The 19,127-nt window shown below is 35.8% G+C and overlaps 1 protein-coding gene across 1 annotated transcript in view; it reads left to right on the top strand.

Moving 5' to 3' along the window:
* The window catches only part of LOC115520781 (leucyl and cystinyl aminopeptidase), a 94,142-nt gene that overhangs the window by 50,147 nt on the left and 24,868 nt on the right, over positions 1-19,127 (top strand). The window contains exons 5-9 of the mRNA XM_030325448.1: positions 8,799-8,919; positions 9,584-9,738; positions 11,754-11,867; positions 13,281-13,415; positions 18,107-18,238. Of these exons, the coding sequence (XP_030181308.1) occupies positions 8,799-8,919; positions 9,584-9,738; positions 11,754-11,867; positions 13,281-13,415; positions 18,107-18,238 (657 nt within the window). The remainder of the gene's footprint in view (positions 1-8,798; positions 8,920-9,583; positions 9,739-11,753; positions 11,868-13,280; positions 13,416-18,106; positions 18,239-19,127) is intronic.

Genomic DNA, 19,127 nt, shown 5'->3' on the forward strand with positions numbered 1-19,127 from the left:
ATCCAAATCGGAATGGAAGAAGTGAAATTGTCTTTGTTTGCAAATGATATGATCTTATGTATACAAAATCCTAAAGACTCCACCAAAAAACTTTTAAAACTAATCAGTGAATTTAGTAAAGTTGCAGGATACAAAATCAGCATACAGAAGCCAGTTGCATTACTATACACTAACAATGAAATATCTGAAAAAGAAATAAAGTTATCCCATTCTCAATAGCATCAAAAACAATAAAATGCTTAGGAATAAATTTAACCAAGGAGGTGAAAGATCCGTATAGTAAAAACTATAAGATTTTGATGAACAAAATTGAAGAAGACACACATAAATGGAAAGGTATCTGATGTTCATGGATCAGAAATATTAATATTATTAAAATGTCCATACTAAAAGCCATTTGTAGATTCAGTGCAATTCCTATAAAAATTTCAATGGTATTTTTCACCGAAATAGAAAAAAAATACTAAAATTTGTGTGGAACTACAGAAGACACTGAATAACCGGAGCAATCTTGAGAAACAACAAAGCTAGAGATATGACATTTCCAAATTTCAAACTGTACTACAAAGCTATACTAATCAAAACAGTATGTAGGGGCGCCTGGGTGGCGCAGTCGGTTAAGCGTCCGACTTCAGCCAGGTCACGATCTCGCGGTCCGTGAGATCGAGCCCCGCGTCAGGCTCTGGGCTGATGGCTCAGAGCCTGGAGCCTGTTTCCGATTCTGTGTCTCCCTCTCTCTCTGCCCCTCCCCCGTTCATGCTCTGTCTCTCGCTGTCCCAAAAAAATAAATAAACGTTGAAAAAAAAAATTAAAAAAAAAACAAACAGTATGTATACTAATTAAGAGAGTATGATGCTAGAATAAAAATAGGCACATAAACCAAGGAACAGAATTATGAGCCCAGAGGAAAAAAATGCATGAATAGGCAACTAATATTTGACAAGGGAGCCAGGAATATGTGATGGAGAAAGGATTATCTTCATTATTATGGTGCTGGGAAAATTGGATAATCATATGTATAAGAATAAATTGGACGCTTATCTTACACCACTCACAAAAATTAACTAAACATTTTATTTTTTTTTTATTTTTATTTTTTTATTATTTTTTTTTTTTCTCAACGTTTATTTATTTTTGGGACAGAGAGAGACAGAGCATGAACGGGGGAGGGGCAGAGAGAGAGGGAGACACAGAATTGGAAACAGGCTCCAGGCTCCGAGCCATCCGCCCAGAGCCTGACGCGGGGCTCGATCTCACGGACCGCGAGATCGTGACCTGGCTGAAGTCAGATGCTTAACCGACTGCGCCACCCAGGCGCCCCATAAACATTTTAAACACTTTAATGTAAGGTCTGAAACTGTAAGGCTCCAAGAAGAAAAGATAGGAAAGGAGCTCCTTGACATTGGTCTTGGTAATGATTTCTTGTATATGACACCAAAAGTACAAGCAACAAATGCAAAAATTAGTTAGTGGGACTACATCAAACTAAAGAGCTTCTGCACAGAAAAAAATCAAAAAATGCAAAGGCAACCTAAAGAATGGGAGCAAGTATTTGCAAATCATATATCTATTAAGGGATTAATATCCACAATATATATAAGGAACTCATATGACTCATTAGCAAAAAGATATATAAGCAGTCTGATTTAAAAATAGAGGAACTGAACAGACATTTCCCCAAAGAAGACATACAAGTGGCTATACAAGTACGTGAAAAGGTACTCAACATCACCAATCATAAGGGAAATAAAAATCAAAACCTCAATGAGATATCCCACACCTGTTAGAATGACTGTCATTAAAAAGACTAGAGTTAACAAGTGTTGGTGAAGATGTGGAGAAAAGGGAACCTTGTGCACTCTTGGTGGGATATAAAGTGATAAAGCCACTGTGGAAAACAGTATGAAGTTTCCTCAAAAAAATAAAAATAGAACTACCGTATGATCCAGCAATCCCACTTATAGATATATAGCTGAAGGAAATGTAATCCACATCTCAAAGAGATATCTGACTCCCATGTCAGTTGTAGGATTATTCATAATAGTCAAAATATGGAAACAGCCTAAGTGTCTGTCTGAAGATGAATGGATAAAGAAGGTGTGGTATAAATTACTGTGGATTATTATTCAGCCATGAGAAAGAAGGAAATCCTGACACTTGCAACAACATGGATGGACCATGAGGGCATTATGTGAAATGACTAAGTCAGAGAAAGACAAAGACTATATATATTATCTCACTTAGATGAGGAATCTAAGAAAGCTGAACTCTTAGACACTAGAATGGTGGTTGCCAGGATCTGAGGGTTGGGGGAAATAGGGAAATGTTGGTCAAAGGGTGTAAACTTGGAATTTTAAGAGAAGTTTGGGAATCTGGTGGATAGCATGGTGATTGTAGTTAATAATACTGTATTATACGTTTGAAAGCTGCTAAGAGAGTGGATCTTGGAAGTTCTCACTACAAAAAAGAAATGGTAATTATGTGAGATGATAGATGTGTTAACTAATATTACTGTGGTAATAATTTCACAATATATAAATGTATCAAAGCAACACATTGCACACCCTAAACTTTCACAGTTATATTAATTATATTATTAAAGCTGCAAAAAAATTAATTCAAATTTAAATTCACTTTCTCAGTCCCAGTAACCATTTTTGGTGTTCTTACAGCTAGTGGTTACCATATTGGATTTTACAGATACTGAATATTCTCATCAATTCAGAAAATTTTATTGGGCCACACTAAATCTAAAACATTATGAATACTAAAGAGATAGTGTAAAAATGTAGTTAGAAGAAAAATTTCATGTTTTAGAATTAATTTAGTCTTCCTTTTTAAAAAGCAAGTCTAGATTGAGTTTTCTTCATCTTATTAAGTAAGATTAAGGGTCTTGTGTATCTGTAATTCATAAAAATTTCTTCTAATTATGCTCCTCTGCTTTTCTTTGTCATTAGTCCATGTATATAAGTGATTATTTGTTTAGATTTTATGCTTGGGTTTCACAGTAAAGACCTAGTTAGCAAATACTTTCATATAGCAAACAATATAGAAGGAGAAAAGAGTCTTTTTCAAGAAGCTAAAAGGGATTATTCTTCCATGATAGAAATATAATTATTTATTTATTCTTCCTTATTTTGATCACCCCAGGGAATATTTTATGCCCATTGAACAGGTTCAGTAGGATTTGGTTTACCTTTCTAGACTGAAGAGCTTTATTTTGATCACAGTATATTTAGATTTTGCTAATTAAAAAGGATATACTCATTTTGTTACAAAAGATTATCATGTCTCCTCCATAATGCTTAGAGGCAAAGGCAGAGATAAGGATTATCTGGCTTTTCACCAACAATAATACTATATGCCATTATGCTCAACAGTAAAGAATGGACAACTATTGATGAGGTTTAAATGTCCAAGGGTAAGTGTAGTCTACATAGTGACTAAGTGCTCAAATAATTTACTTACCTTTGGCTTGAAAGAGGTTTTTTTCAGGTCTAAACCAAAAAATTTTTCAGAGTCCGTTGAAAAGGATATTGAGAGTGGTTTAAATCTGATAAAATTCAATTAATTTTCTTCAAGTGTTGCACCATAGATTTAGCCGTTGATTCACATGTTGCAGCCTGGATAAATCTAAAAGGCTCAATCTAGGAGAGTCAGATTTGCTTCAAGACCCAGCTGACTACCATCCTCTCCTTGAAGCAGCTCATTCTTTCCCCAGCTGGGATTAATCATTCCCTCTGTGATCTTTCATAGCACTTGAATTACATCTCTGTTGTAGTTATCACACTCTTTGATATAAAACCCCCAGCACTTTTTATTGTATCCCAAAATGTATGCAGTCTTGGCTTTTTCTTTCCCCTGTGTCCCTCCCACTCTCCCTCTTTCTTCCTGCCTATAGGATTACATTCAAGTTCGTCAGTGTGATATTCGGGATGCCCTTATAAATCCATCTGTATTTCTAATTGCTCCAGTATGGATTCTTCTGTATAGCCAAGCTGAATTATTCACTGCTTAAATGCTCAGGTTTATAACTTATTCTCACATAGAGAGAGGAGGATGGGGAAAAGGGAGAGAGAGGGAAAAAGATTGATTGAGACTGAGATTGAGAGAGAAGAATTTGGGGTGGCTGTTTTTTTCTTTTTCTTTTAATTTACATGTATTAGGAAGCAGCATGGTTAAACATGGACTCTGGAGTCCCACTTCTACAGCTTACTAGAATGTACTCTTGGGCAGATTACTCTGTAATCCTGTCTAAACCTTACCTTCTACAAATCTAGTACTGTCTCGCCTATATTAGCCTGCCCTCTCAAGGATTCAATTGTAAACTTTTTGTAAAGCATTTAGTACCTGGTAGATAGTAATACACACACACACACACACACACACACACACACACACACACATAATTACACTCTTTTTTATCCATTTGCAAACATATTGTGAACTTTCTTTCATGTCTGTAAATATAAAATACAAGTTAAAAAAAATCTTTTTTTACATTTTATTTATTTTTGATAGAGGCAGAGCACAAGTGGGGGAGGGGCAGAGAGAGAGGGAGACACAGAATCTGAAGCAGGCTCCAGGCTCCGAGCTGTCAGCACAGAGCCCAACTCAGGACGCGGACTCACAAACCACGAGATCATGACCTGAGCTGAAGTCGGACGCTTAACCGACTGAGCTACCCAGGCACCCTAAAATACAACTTTTAATGCTACCCAACACCCACGTATTTCAAAATGCATTTTGGAAAAATTAATGTTATACAAATAAACAATCGTTTTATTAATTTTCTCTCTTTTTATTAGGATGAGGGAAGAATCTAACATGCATGGAGCTATGCATTAATATATGCGTTAATCCCATATTGTTGATGAAGAAATAGTGTGTCAGAGAGGTTAAGTAATTGGCCCAAGATTACATATAGTAAGTGATAGTCAGGATTGTACTGTCCACTGCAATATGCTGTTGCTCACACCAAATGACATAAATAACTTCTGTATACATGGTGACCAGAAATTTAGGCTTGAAATCTAACACAAGATTTGTGTCACACTAAAATGTTGTAATCTTTAGGATGGATGCTGTTTTGTAGTATTTGACATTTCATAAGATTCACAAGGCCTATTTCACAAGATTCAGGAATAAGGCAGTAGGGCTTTACTAACGTCCGTCTCACCAAACAACTAAAAATGTCACAGTTGACTGTAGATTATTAAACAAGCCCTCTTTAGTGATAAAGACTACTATGTTGTTGAAGTTTTTTCAAAAAAGAGGAACATTTGTTTTTATCATTTATGTCTATTCTTCAGTGTTCCTTACCCTCTGTGTTCAGTAATGCCAGAATTACCTAAAAATTTCTAGGCTGGTTTTAAAAGACTCTGCTTTGTTTATCTTGAGGTTTTTGTTTTGTTTTTGCCATTGCCTGATGTTGTTTTTCACCATAGACAGGTCTAATCTGTAGAATCAGAGTGTAGTGGTGGTTAGATGGATGTGGATACCATGCCTATCTAACATTCAAACAGAACCTTCAATGGTATTATCCAGGTGAAGTTACAATTTTGATTTACTCATATTCAGTCAGGAACATGACCTAGTTATGAGTTACCACGAACAACATCTACCTCAAGTATCTCTTCACCAGGCAAGGACGTTGTACGTAATTTACATTATTCTCCTAAAGTCCCATCTCATTATTTATTCTGAATAGACTTGAGACTGGTATGTGTGTGTGGGTTTTTTTTGTGTGGGTTTTTGTTTTGTTTTATTTCATTTTGTTTTCTTTTAGGAATTTATACTTTTGTGTGTGAAGCTTTCTGTTTAGGAAAGCTCATGTTTTTCAGGAAGCTTAATATCAAAATTCTAGTATTTTCTGTATTTATAAATCTTGCAGGCCATGTTGTCCTTTTTTGGGGGTGAGGTTTTATTCTATTTTCTTCTTTTATCTAGGTTTTTCTTTTTACTAAATTAAGAAATAGATTAAGTTAAACTTAATAAATCTTCAGTCTTAACCCTTTTCTTTGATATTTGGTCAAGAATCTTTACAGTTGTGTCTTTTAGAAATCTCCCCAAGGTCTTAGCAAGAAATCTTGCAAGAAAAGTTTTAACTTGTAAGTGTTACAGTCTGAGTGCCAGTTGACTTCTATTTAACGGTGTTCAGAGTTCTCTTATCAAGCCCAGAATACTGGTCAATACGCTTGATTTTTTGTTGAACTAGGTTGTTTTCTCTGTTTCTTAATGCTTCTGTTGCTCTTAAAACAAGCTGGACAATAATTATAATGACCAGATTATTTATCTCTAGTGAGAACTCATAGTATGTCTTCTTTTGAGGGGTGGGGGGAAGAAGAAGAAGTAGAAGGAAAGAGCAAATATAATGACTTTTTTCCTCGTCATTGTATTCCAGAAATGGAATCCATAGGTCAGGTTCCATTTTCATGTGAACTTTTGCTCTTCCTTTACTTTTCCTCTAAGGGAAGGTGCTTTCACACACATTTGGGAGTGGCCAAATGGTACATATGGCAGAAAGATGTTGAAGGAGGGAATCTGGGGGTTTATGGGTGGTGTTTCCATTGGGATAGCATCTCCTAGGTGTTTGAATTAACTATAACATAAAAATACATATGTTTGGAAAGAATGGCAGAGATAATAAGGATTTGTCTCAAATTCCTAGTGATCTCGGCATAGTTATTTACAGTGGTAGAGAGTATAAAAAGAATATGTCAGGCTTCCCCCCACCCCTGCCGCCCCGTAACATTGACTTCAGAGGGGGAAAGATGCAGGAAGTACCCACATCACCAAGAGAAGCTGGTAGTTCCTTTGGCAGGCCAAGGGATGCAGGTGGTATGGTGGCCTCATGATATGGGAGAATTAAATTTCTTCATAGTTACTTAGAAAGCAACATAGTTTTAATTTACTAACTCCAGTCCTAGATGCTTTATCTTCTAGTAACTATTGCCACAAATGCTCCTCTACTCACACATATTTTGCCCTATTGCTTTTGGGACTGTGTATGTGTGTGTGTGTGTGTGTGTATATATATATATATATATATATATATATATATATATATATATATATTTTAATTTATTTATTCTTGAGAGAGAGAGAGCATGTGCAGGAGAAATGCAGAGAGAGAGGGAAAGAGAGAGAGTCCCAAGCAGGCTCTGCACTGTCAGTACAGAGCCGAATGTGGGGCTCGAACTCATGATCTGTGAGATTATGACCTGAGCTGAAATCAAGAGGCAGACGCTTGATCAACTGAGATACCCAGGCACCCCAGGACTGATAGTAACTAGCATGTACTGAACATTTATATCATGCCATGCACTAGTCTAAGTTCTTTATATTATTTAGCTCATTTAATTTTCACAAGAACCCAGGGAGGGTAAGGAGCTACTTTTATCACCTTTTTACAGATAAGGAAATTGAGGTTAACCAACCTGCTCAAGGTCACACAACTAGCAGAGATTTGAACCCAGCACTCTAACTACAGAGCCTTTACCCTTAATTTTGTTTTTTGTTTACTTAAAAAATTTTTTGTGTTACATTTAATTTTTATGCCATGTTACCTCCATGTTTTTGTGATTAATGATATGTTCTATAGACTAAAGCCCTACATTAAGACAATTATGATTGATATCTAGTTCACCTTTTAGAAATTATTGACAGTTTTTCAGTCCTTTAATGAAAGAAGTAAATTTAATTTGGAGTTAGAGTTCATCAGTGCATTTTTGTCCAAGTGATGAATTGTTCAGTAAGTCTCCATTTCCCACCTTTTCAGATTTTTTTTTTGAAATTTTTATTTTCTGCTATGTCTTGTCCATATATCATATTCCCAGGTGAGTATGGAGATTTTTTCAATCAATTGAAAAACAATATATATTGCTTTTTAAAACCCATTGCTTTTAACATAATTGCTTAAATTTTGCCTTTTGATACTTACTGAACAAGATGTTTACAGTTAGTTGCAGCTTATGTGTTTAACATGCATTTAGTCAGAAAAGGAAAGCAAGAATAAAAATTTAAATAATGTTGGGGATTGTCTCTGCCTTCCCCTTTAGTGAGCATGTATCCTGGAATGAATGGGCAATGTGAATATGAATCTATTATCCCTAAGTTGATTTTAGTTACTGTGTACAACTCACTGAATGATTCTGTGGGTATGATTATTTTTTTATACAACATGATCCATGAAAACAAGCCAACAACTGGAAAAAAAGGAAGCAGTCCCAAGGTTGGAAGAAAATCTGGCTGTGTCACACTTACTAAAAGAGAATGCATTGGTCTGTAATAGGTTTTTCCAGGGTAATTTCAACAAATGCGCAATTTCTGCCTTGTGTGTTTACTTTAGAACTAACTCCTTTATGTGACTCCTTTGTATGGGTGTCTGTTTGATGCCAGGTTCTGTAATAGGTTCTAGAAAGATGAGAATTTGTTTTGTCCTTCAAATAATTTGGTCTGATGGCTCATAGGTAAGGAAGGACAACTTGAGGTAATGGAGAAGATAAGTATAAAATTAATAGTTTGAGACTGTTCTGTTGAGAATGTTCTGTTAACCTAAACAAATAAAAAACAAAACCAGTAAGTTTTTGAACATTGTTCTATGTGTGGAAGTAACTAGCTAAATTCTCCAGGGGAGAAAAGAATTAGAAGCAAGAGTTCCTGTCCTGTAAAATCTCATAAAGCTCTTTGCAGTTCTCATATATGTGTCATGGTATTTATCTGAATATCATACCATTTTAGCTCTACCTGTCTTTATGTTATATGATATATATACATTTATGTATGTTTTCTTTTAGGTTTCTATATATGCTGTACCAGAAAAGATTGGTCAAGTTCACCATGCCTTGGAAACAACTGTGAAGCTTCTTGAATTCTATCAAAACTACTTTGAAATTCAATACCCACTTAAGAAATTGGGTAAGAATCAAACAGTGCCTCTGGTTTTCATTAGCATTATAACCTAGATTCATTTGGCAAATGTTTTGTAGAAAGCACTTTTTCTAAAATTATTTAAAGGGAAAACTAATAAACACCTAAAGCTTTAAAAATTGTTTACATTTGTTAAGATTATTTACATTCCCTAAAAGTAGCTGAATGTGGAGCTTGAAACATTTAGAAGTTTATGGAGCTGTTCCAAGGGCTTATACAGGTTCTGTGTAAGTGGCAATTTGCTTAGGGCTTTGTCTGCAGTCAGACTCTAACTTCCTAAGAAATTCTGTTTCACGGGAGGAAAACTGAGTAATAGATGCTGAGGAAAGCAAGAGCTGGTCCTGGATAGAAGAACGTTGGGCCTGTACTTTGTCTTTCTTGCTCTAGGAAGTTGATTCATTGTGAAAGAATTATATATCTCTTTCTTTGTGAAGGGACAGAGCAATGGTGACTCCACAGGAATTGGTCAGGTCTTTCTCAACTGACCGATAGGTGGGGAACATACAAGACTAGAGTAAGGTTCGATTTGCCAAGAGTATAAAATGAACTCCCTGTCTTTTGATTCACAGTGATAAACCAATGGGTAAAATATTTTTTGGGGGGAGTGCCTTAGATGAGCGAAATTTGATCACTTCTTTCTTCACATGTTCAGATTTGGTGGCTATTCCTGACTTTGAAGCAGGAGCAATGGAAAATTGGGGTTTGCTCACCTTCCGTGAAGAGACACTTCTGTATGACAATAATACTTCTTCAGTGGCGGATAGAAAACTGGTTACTAAAATCATTGCTCATGAGCTCTCCCATCAGGTATTAATAGCCATGACTATTATATTTAATACTTATAGTATTTTAGAATGAGAAAATAAGTTAAGTAACAATTTTAGGATAAGAAATTGGAATAAGCTAATAGAAATTCGGCCTTTTATTGTAGTATTGCCTTTCATAATAAAATGGTGGGTTTTTTTGTTTGTTTTTGTTTGTTTTTGTTCTTTGTTTTTTTTTAACACAAACATGATCATCAAATGAAAATGCTATCTAGGGGTGCCTGGCTGGCTCATTTGGAGGAGTACGCAATTCTTGATCTCAGGGTCATGAGTTCGAGCTCCACATGGTGTGCAGAGATTACTCAAATACGTAAATACATACATACATACATACATACATACTTAAAAGAAATTGCTATCTAATGTTTGTATAGGATTTTACAGTTTATAAAGCATTTTCACATCCATATGTAATTTACTTTTCATAACGGCTGTGAGGTAGGTGATGATCCCATTTTATAGATGTGGAAATTGAGAGTGTAAGTAAATGACTTACCCAAAGTCACAGAGCTAATAATTGGCAGCACTGGCCCTTGAAGAACCACTGTCTCCTCAAGGTGTTTCTCCTTTTTTGCCCCCAATAATACACAGCTGTTTCACCTCTGACAATTGCCAGCCCCTCAGTATAACTTTGTGGCAGAGAAACCCTTCCCCTAAATTGCATTCTCTTCTGGCATCTCTTGGACTGTAGTTGTCAAGACTAGATTTATATTTTCTTCTCTTGCTCAAACTGGGTTCTTTGTTAATTTGAGAGAGGGAGGGTACTCTTTGCATGACAAGGAGAAAAAGAAAGAAAATTATATGGGTACGTGAACCCCCCCTCTTTCTTTCTCAACACCTTGTCTTTCTTTTGTCCCTTGATGAGGTGCATAGCAGTGTTGGGTGTAGTTTGGGGGCGTCATGATTGAGGGACAACGTGGAAGAAGAGTAGCATGCACTCTGGTCAGTTTGGTCCCTGTCTCAAACGCCTATATGTGTGAGATTCTAAAGCTCTTGTGAAGACTTCGTAATGGGCTTGCATATGAAGCACATACTTAGTGATAATTATGATTTTAGGCATGTAGACAAGTTGTCCTTTAGGGGATCTTCTCTAGGTCTGTTATTTCTGGGGCCTCCCCATCACCACTTCTCAGTTACTTCTTCTTTAAGACATATATTCCTCGGAAGCAGGTTTTAAAATAATATCTTCGAAAAACATGTTATTGTAATTCTCAAAAGTGTTTTGTTTCCATACCCAGTAACCTTATTATTTTGCTGCTGATTTGAGATGAGCCCCAGATGTCACTAAATCGCACACCCTATAACCTACCACTCTCCATTGCAGAGATTTTTGAGAGACATTTTTTTTTTTTTTTGGAGAGTCTCCTTTCATTGCTTTCCTTATTATTATTTTATAGATGAAGACATTTAATGATATTTCTTATTTCATTTATTTATATGCATGCCAGCTTTCTTAAAGAATATTGTTTGAATTCTCTTTTCAATCATGTAAATACTGTCCTCAACTTGGGTAACTGAGGAGAAACATGAAATATAGGCTCTCTGTAGGAAAATCTCTCAGAAATTTATTTTTAAGTTGTAATGGATGGCTGAAGATCTAGAATAGAAATAATCTTACTAACTTGATAGTAGTAGGTAGAAGAATTTCATTATCTGGGAAATACCACTTTTAATGAAGTAGCGAAAGACTTTTTGTTTACCTAGTAAACAGGGTTTGTATGTTAATTTGATAAATATGCTAACTAACTGTGGTTTTTGCTTGTTTTCCCATTCAACAAGGTAAAACGTTAAACTTTTCATTTTCATTTTAGAGTTAATTTATACAAATTTTTTGTAAGTCTTTAATTTGAATATAGTTTGTTTTACCTAATAACTGCATTTTTAAGTAATTATAATCTGGCTAAAGGGGATGAAGCTGATAATTTAATTATTAGAAAATTCTTGACAGTATAAATATTGTGTTGGTTAGTAGGATTTTTTGTTTTGTTTTCCCCACAGTGGTTTGGTAATCTAGTAACAATGGAGTGGTGGAATGATCTATGGCTAAATGAAGGGTTTGCTACTTTCATGGAGTATTTCTCCTTGGAAAAAATATTCAGAGAGCTTTCTAGTGTAAGTATACCGTTTATGAGACGTGCTATAAATCATATTTGCCCCGTATTTTATAGTCATTTGGAGTGCTGAAAATGTTTCTAGAAAGATACAATAAAATTGACACTTGTTACTGATAGCTTATACCTCTTGAGATTTGACAGTAAAAATTAAGCTTTTACTTATTGATATATTTCATTGAAAGCTGAAATTATGTGCAATTATTTCACACTTTGTTAAGATGAACATTTAAAATCGCTTTACTACATTTTATTTCCAATAGATGTGGCTCTTCTTGAAGGAGTTTAAATTAAGTTGAAAAGCCTTTTTAGCAAAACAAAACTTTTTATCCTTTGTATAAAGAGAGAAAAAAAATAAGACATTTTGTAGCAATACTCTCTCCCTGTTACCACTGTGATCATTCTTGTAACAGTGATAACATAGGTTCATACAGACAAATAATTTGCCCTGTTAAGGTACCAACCATATTTGTGCCCTTTTCAATGACTTGGGACATCGTTCTGTCATAGGGAGTGTAATATTGTTGTTACTGTGTTCCTAGACTTCCTGGGGAAAGGCAATGGTATGACAGGTATTGCCAAATAATCCAAGCAATAGGTGGGAAAGTATAAAGATCCCATTCACCCTTAAAATTCTGTGACGTTCTATTAAACTTCCTGAATATACGATCCAAGACTGCTTCAAAACAGGGATACTCTTAAGAGCTTTCAATTTGAAATTTTTGTGTAAGTCCAGTTCAAAAACTTGAGGTAAGTAGAAGGAACTTATTTTTAGCCAGAATACTAAGCAAAGTATTCTGAATCTATGTATGTGACTTAATTAAGCAACCAGATACACAGTTTCACCACTGGGTGGTGCCCAGAATGTTTAAAACCTTCTAATGTATATTCTGGGGGAGCTCATCTGCTGAGCTATCAAAGAATTCTATTTAAGTATTATATTTTACTTCAAATGAACCTCAGTGAAGGGAAATGTATATTATCTTAATAGAAACCTGGACTACATATGAGAAATGAGCTTAAGGACCAGTTTTTATTTTTGCTTTTTAATTGTAAATGTTATTTTAAAAGTACACACTAACCATCTTAGAATATTTACTTTGAATACCTGGATTTGGCACATTTGGTCGCTTTAATAGTAGATTCTTAATCCTTATGCTGTGGGTTAGGAAATAATAATGTTTTTCATATGGTCAGGACGTTATCATTTTATTTTTAAATTTAAGGAATATGAATGAAAGTCTCTCTATTCTTACACTTTCAAAAGCCTATTTTCTGAAGTTTAGTAAAGATGGGTATTTTTTAATAATGACCTTAAACAGGTAATTAATCTAATTCATATAAATAATTACTATATTTTCCTTTGCCTTTGATAATGTTGATGGTTTCATAATCTGTTTGATGTTTTTGCTAGTATGAAGATTTCTTAGATGCTCGATTTAAAACCATGAAGAAAGATTCCTTGAATTCATCTCATCCAATATCATCATCATCTGTTCAGTCTTCAGAACAGATCGAAGAAATGTTTGATTCTCTTTCCTATTTTAAGGTACCGCTCTACACATCAACTACCTGGAGTGGGTTTCAAATTAATTTCATATGTGAGCAAGCTTCATGATTTAAATTATTTTAAGCATTAAAACTAGATTATTTTAAAGATTAGAGATTACTTTAAGATTATTTTCAGGTATACGTTTAAACTGTAAGATGTTTGCTTCTATTTAAATCTTGGTTTTAACTTTTTCTGGGTCTTTCTTTCTCTGATTTAAGTTCTTCTGACTGGTATAGTGGGTAATCAGATAATATAGCAACATATCTTTTAAAGTTGGTTCAGTCTCTGGATCTACAGGTAGAATATGTCCAGGGAAGGTCCTAAGCAAGCCCTTAGCTGTGTTATTGAGGATTGAAAGATGTTCAAAGTCACAGTTGCCAAAACTCAAAAACAAAAAGAGTATTTAAGAATTGAGAACTAGATTGCAGGATCTGAAGCACAGACTCCAGGTTTGGGAGTGAAGCAAAAACAGAAAACTGGAAACCTGATTCGGATTGCCATAGGTCAGAGAACAGAACAATGCCTCTCACAGTTGTGGTGGGAGGTGTGAATGTTAGGACTTACTTACCTCCTTACTCTGGCTGCCAAATTAATTGATTAATAAATGAATTCCTCCAGTGGACAGAGAAAACACACAAAACACCTGAGATACAAACCATATCTTCAAGAAACTCAAAGTTTAGGTGGTAGGTACTTGTGAAGCACTAAGAGATGATATGTGCTGAATGAATGGTACAGACTTTTTTTTACCTAGGTTTATGAAGAGAACTTTTTTGTAGGAAAATGGAAATGGAAGGGAATTAAATAATAAAAAGATATGGATAAAGAGGAATGGTAAGTGTTGAGTATGGCAGGAATGGGACAATAAGGTCTACAAAGAGACAGTTCAGGAATACTGATGGGCAGGAAATTTTTGTTTAGGGAATAAATGCTTGATTGTGGTGGAAGCCATAAATGGAGTAGGGGAAAGATAGAAAAGGAGCTTGGGGCAGTTGTAGAAGGTTCTAAACGCCATCAGGAATCTGGACTTTTTCTGTAAGCATTGGGAAGCTTTAGAAGATTTTTCAGAGGAATCACTTGATTAAAGTTACTATTTATGAAAACTAATTTGTTCCAGCTTATAGATTTAAGTGGAGAGAGAACTAAAGTCAGGAAATTGCTGCTAAAGTCCAAGCATGACATGGTAAAGGATGAAATTAGGAGTGGTAGTGAAAGTGGAAGAAAAATGATGAGTGTAAAAAAACATGGGATGGAGGGAAGTTCTTGAAGGATTTAGTGATAGGGTAAGACAGGTAAAGAAAGGGAGACATGTTTTCCAGGTTCACACCTGACTGACATGGAAAATGGTAGTACTGTTAACAAATAAGAAATAAGGAATTTAATTAGCTATATTAAATATATTCCATTTGGAGATACTGCCATGATTTTTAAAGCCTATATGGGATCTGTCGATAAAATTTTAAAACTTGTGGTTCTGTTCTTATACAGAACTGTCGCTTCGAGATTTGTTCTTACAGAGCTCTGTCATCCTCTGACCGCCATCCCCTAAACCCCAAATTCATTGTCTTATCATGTGGTCTCCACAGCATACCTAACCCCTGTCAATATGGTAACTACTTATTTCATGATTGGAAATCTGGCAAATACCCCACATAATTGAGAAAAGTAGGATATTTTACCAATGTTATGTACAAGAACAAGTAAGTGTCACTAGGGAAATGTGTTTGACAGATATATTCTATTTGGGTTTTTTAATCTCCAAGCCTAATTCTTATGTAGATCTCCTTGAGGAGATCAACTAGGAAGTAAACTTAGAAAGAAAAGAAAAAAAAAAAAAAAAGGTCTGAAAAGTAAATGCCAGGGACCACTAAAATGAGGTGGTTCCATGCAAGATGAGGATCCAGGGAGAGAGTGAGAGTGATGGCCAGTGAATAGGGGGAGGATGAAGAGTGCCTCCCAAAGCTCAGTGCAGAAAGACTTTAAAGGATGAGTGAGTGAGTCATTCAAATGCCACTAACAGGTTAAGATGAGCCTGGGAATTGATGTTGGTTTCAAGACAGCATGAAGTTCATCAGTGACCTTGATAAAACCACTTCTGGGGGCACCTGGGTGGCTCAGTTGATTAAGCGGCCGACTTCGGCTCAGGTCATGATCTCGTGGTCCGTGAGTTCCAGCCCCGCGTCGGGCTCTGTGCTGACAGCTCAGAGCCTGGAGCCTGTTTCAGATTCTGTGTCTCCCTCTCTCTCTGACCCTCCCCTGTTCATGCTCTGTCTCTCTCTGTCTCAAAAATAAAATAAAACATTAAAAAATAAAAAAAAAAACAACACTTCTAGCAGAGTGATGGTTGGAAGATTGCCTTAGAGAAAATGGAGATGGCAACTACAGACAGCTCTCTGAGGAGTTCACTACAAAGAGGGAAATAAGAAATAGGGTGATAACTAGAAGAGACATGGAGTTAAAAAAAGGAAGGACATCTTTTATTTGTTTTAAAGGAGGAATGAATGTTGCATAATTTTGTTAATGGGAATGTAATAGTAGGGAAAGTTGGTCATGCAGGGGTGAAAGGGATCTGTTGGGAACAAGAATGAGTACCTAAATTTATAGAACAAGTAACACCATGAAGCATGGTACAGAAATAAGAGAGTAATAGCTATTAAATTCAGTTACGTGTATCTGATAATCTTGACCTAATATTGCTACATATTTACCAGAAGTGAAATTCAAAGACTATTTGAATTCCTTTTGTGTACTAGGTGTTTAGTCACTGAAATTGAGCTTTGCAGTGTTGCCCTCAATTATCATACAGTCTAGAAGAGGAAATAAAGATATATCTATCTAAATATATATTAAATATATATCTGTAGCAGATGAAGGAAGTGATACAGATTGCCCTTGAAGATGGAGAAATATTTCTATCTTAAATCAGGAAAGGCTTCACAAAGGTGTTTTTGGAAATGATGGCATGCACTTCAATGACTATATAGCGTGGCCTTAATAGTTGTATGCTGGATTCTGAATTATTAGTGTATGCTTATTGCCCTATACATTCATTAGTTCCAAACATATTTGAAGTAACTCTGCAGGAAGAAGAGAGATCTTGGTTATTTTAGCAACATGATATATTAAAATTGGAAATTGATGCACTCCCAAGAAGAGAGGCTTTTGAGAGTTCTGCTTGTTTATTGTCTCCTGCAGTGAACCCATCAATTCAACTGGTACTTTTTTTTTTTCAGTATATGAAGTTTATTGTCAATTGGTTTCCATACAACACCCAGTGCTCATCCCAAAAGGTGCCCTCCTCAATACCCATCACCCACCCTCCCCGCCCTCCCACCCCCCCATCAACCCTCAGTTTGTTCTCAGTTTTCAAGAGTCTCTTATGCTTTGGCTCTCTCCCACTCTAACCTCTTTTTTTTTTTTTTTTCCTTCCCCTCCCCCATGGGTTCCTGTTAAGTTTCTCAGGATCCAAGTAAGAGTAAAAACATATGATACCTGTCTTTCTCTGTATGGCTTATTTCACTTAGCATCACACTCTCCAGTTCCATCCACGTTGCTACAAAGGGCCATATTTCATTCTTTCTCATTGCCCTGTAGTACTCCATTGTGTATATAAACCACAATTTCTTTATCCATTCATCAGTTGATGGACATTAAGGCTCTTTGCATCATTTGGCTATTGTTGAGAGTGCTGCTATAAACATTGGGGTACAAGTGCCCCTATGCATCAGTACTCCTGTATCCCTTGGGTAAATTCCTAGCAGTGCTATTGCTGGGTCATAGGGTAGGTCTATTTTTAATTTTCTGAGGAACCTCCACACTGCTTTCCAGAGCGGCTGCACCAGTTTGCATTCCCACCAACAGTGCAAGAGGGTTCCCGTCTCTCCACATCCTCTCCAGCATCTATAGTCTCCTGATTTGTTCATTTTGGCCACTCTGACTGGCGTGAGGTGATATCTCAGTGTGGTTTTGATTTGTATTTCCCTGATAAGGAGCGACGTTGAGCATCTTTTCATGTGCCTGTTGGCCATCCAGATGTCTTCTTTAGAGAAGTGTCTATTCATGTTTTCTGCCCATTTCTTCACTGGGTTATTTGTTTTTCGGGTGTGGAGTTTGGTGAGCTCTTTATAGATTTTGGATACTAGCCCTTTGTCCGATATGTCATTTGCAAATATCTTTTCCCATTCCGTTGGTTGCCTTTTAGTTTTGTTGGTTGTTTCCTTTGCTGTGCAGAAGCTTTTTATCTTCATAAGGTCCCAGTAATTCATTTTTGCTTTTAATTCCCTTCAACTGGTACTTTAAGCATTGGGGACAGGGAAAGGGATTCAACAGAAAATTTGGCATGTTTTTCTATTAAAGATATATTCACAAACACTTAGCTTTTTAACATAACACTGAAACAGTAACTGATAGACCACATAAAAATGGCTCATAGTAGAATTAGTGCACATGGGAATCTGCTCCATTATTCTTTTGTCAAATCCTTTAAAATAATTTTTAAAGACAATTTGAACATAGTTTACATCAGATTATATGACACTAAATAACAGTGTATTATAACTAGGTTCTATAGTGCAAGTTTATACTTAGCATGATTGTATTTTGAATTTTAGATTGTCAATTCTATAAACCGATTGTAGCCCATTATTTTCCACCCCCTTCTCACTATTTTTTTTTTTTTAATTAAACAGGGAGCCTCTCTCTTGTTGATGCTGAAAACTTATCTTAGTGAGGATGTATTCCAAAATGCTGTTGTCTTTTACCTGCATAGTCATAGCTATGCATCCATTAAAAGTGATGATCTGTGGGATAGTTTTAATGAGGTAAGTGACCCGGATATTTTATTTAGTTCTTAAGAAAGAGAAGAGTTCTTCTACTTATATTCTTATCAAGTATATAAATAAGCTATAGTACCAAGGATATTTAAGACAGAGGCGGATGGAACACAGAATTAAAGGTCAAGAAACGGAAATACTAGTCTTGAAATTATTGTGTGTCGCCTTGTATAACCATTTTTGTTCTATACCTTAGTCTCCATTCCTATTTAGTAGGAAAGTTGTCTTTTCTGAATTAATATATATTACTATATTCATTATTTGATTTTTTTCAAAAATCTATTTTCCTTTTCTCAGGCTTTTTCATTTTCCTCCCATTCATGATGTTTTTCCTACACTCTGCCCTATAAATCCTCCTCTCGTTTGTGGCCATACTCTTTCCTAGAAGTCCATCTTTGTAGAGAATCTATCACAAGCTGGCTGCCGTGAACTGAATATTGCCCTTGGATCGTTTTGCTGTTTGGATTTTGTTGTGCCTGCAAATGTTCTAACAAGCAGTGTAATTAGGTGCCAGTTAGGCTTTAGAGCAGTGCGTGAACCCATCCTCCATGGTGCATGTATGCCGACGGCATAGTCCTTACAAGCGTTTAGGTTTGTTGTTTCCCTGATCCAGATCAATGGTTCTTAATGTTTTGGAAGATCACAGACATATTTGAAACCATGATAAAAATTCTGGACATATTCCCCAGTAAAACCACATATTCACAATATCACACAAAGTTTCAAAGTTTTAGGGGCTCTGAAATTAAGAACTCCTACTCTAAATCTTTTCCATATACCCTTTCTCCTTCCTTGTCTTATCTCAAACCTTGTGTTTTCTAGCCGCTAACCCTGGTGCTCAGAAGATACACCTTTCCTTCTCTCTTTGAAAAGGTGG

Source organism: Lynx canadensis, chromosome A1, assembly GCF_007474595.2.
Source record: "Lynx canadensis isolate LIC74 chromosome A1, mLynCan4.pri.v2, whole genome shotgun sequence".
Lineage (NCBI taxonomy): Eukaryota > Metazoa > Chordata > Mammalia > Carnivora > Felidae > Lynx > Lynx canadensis.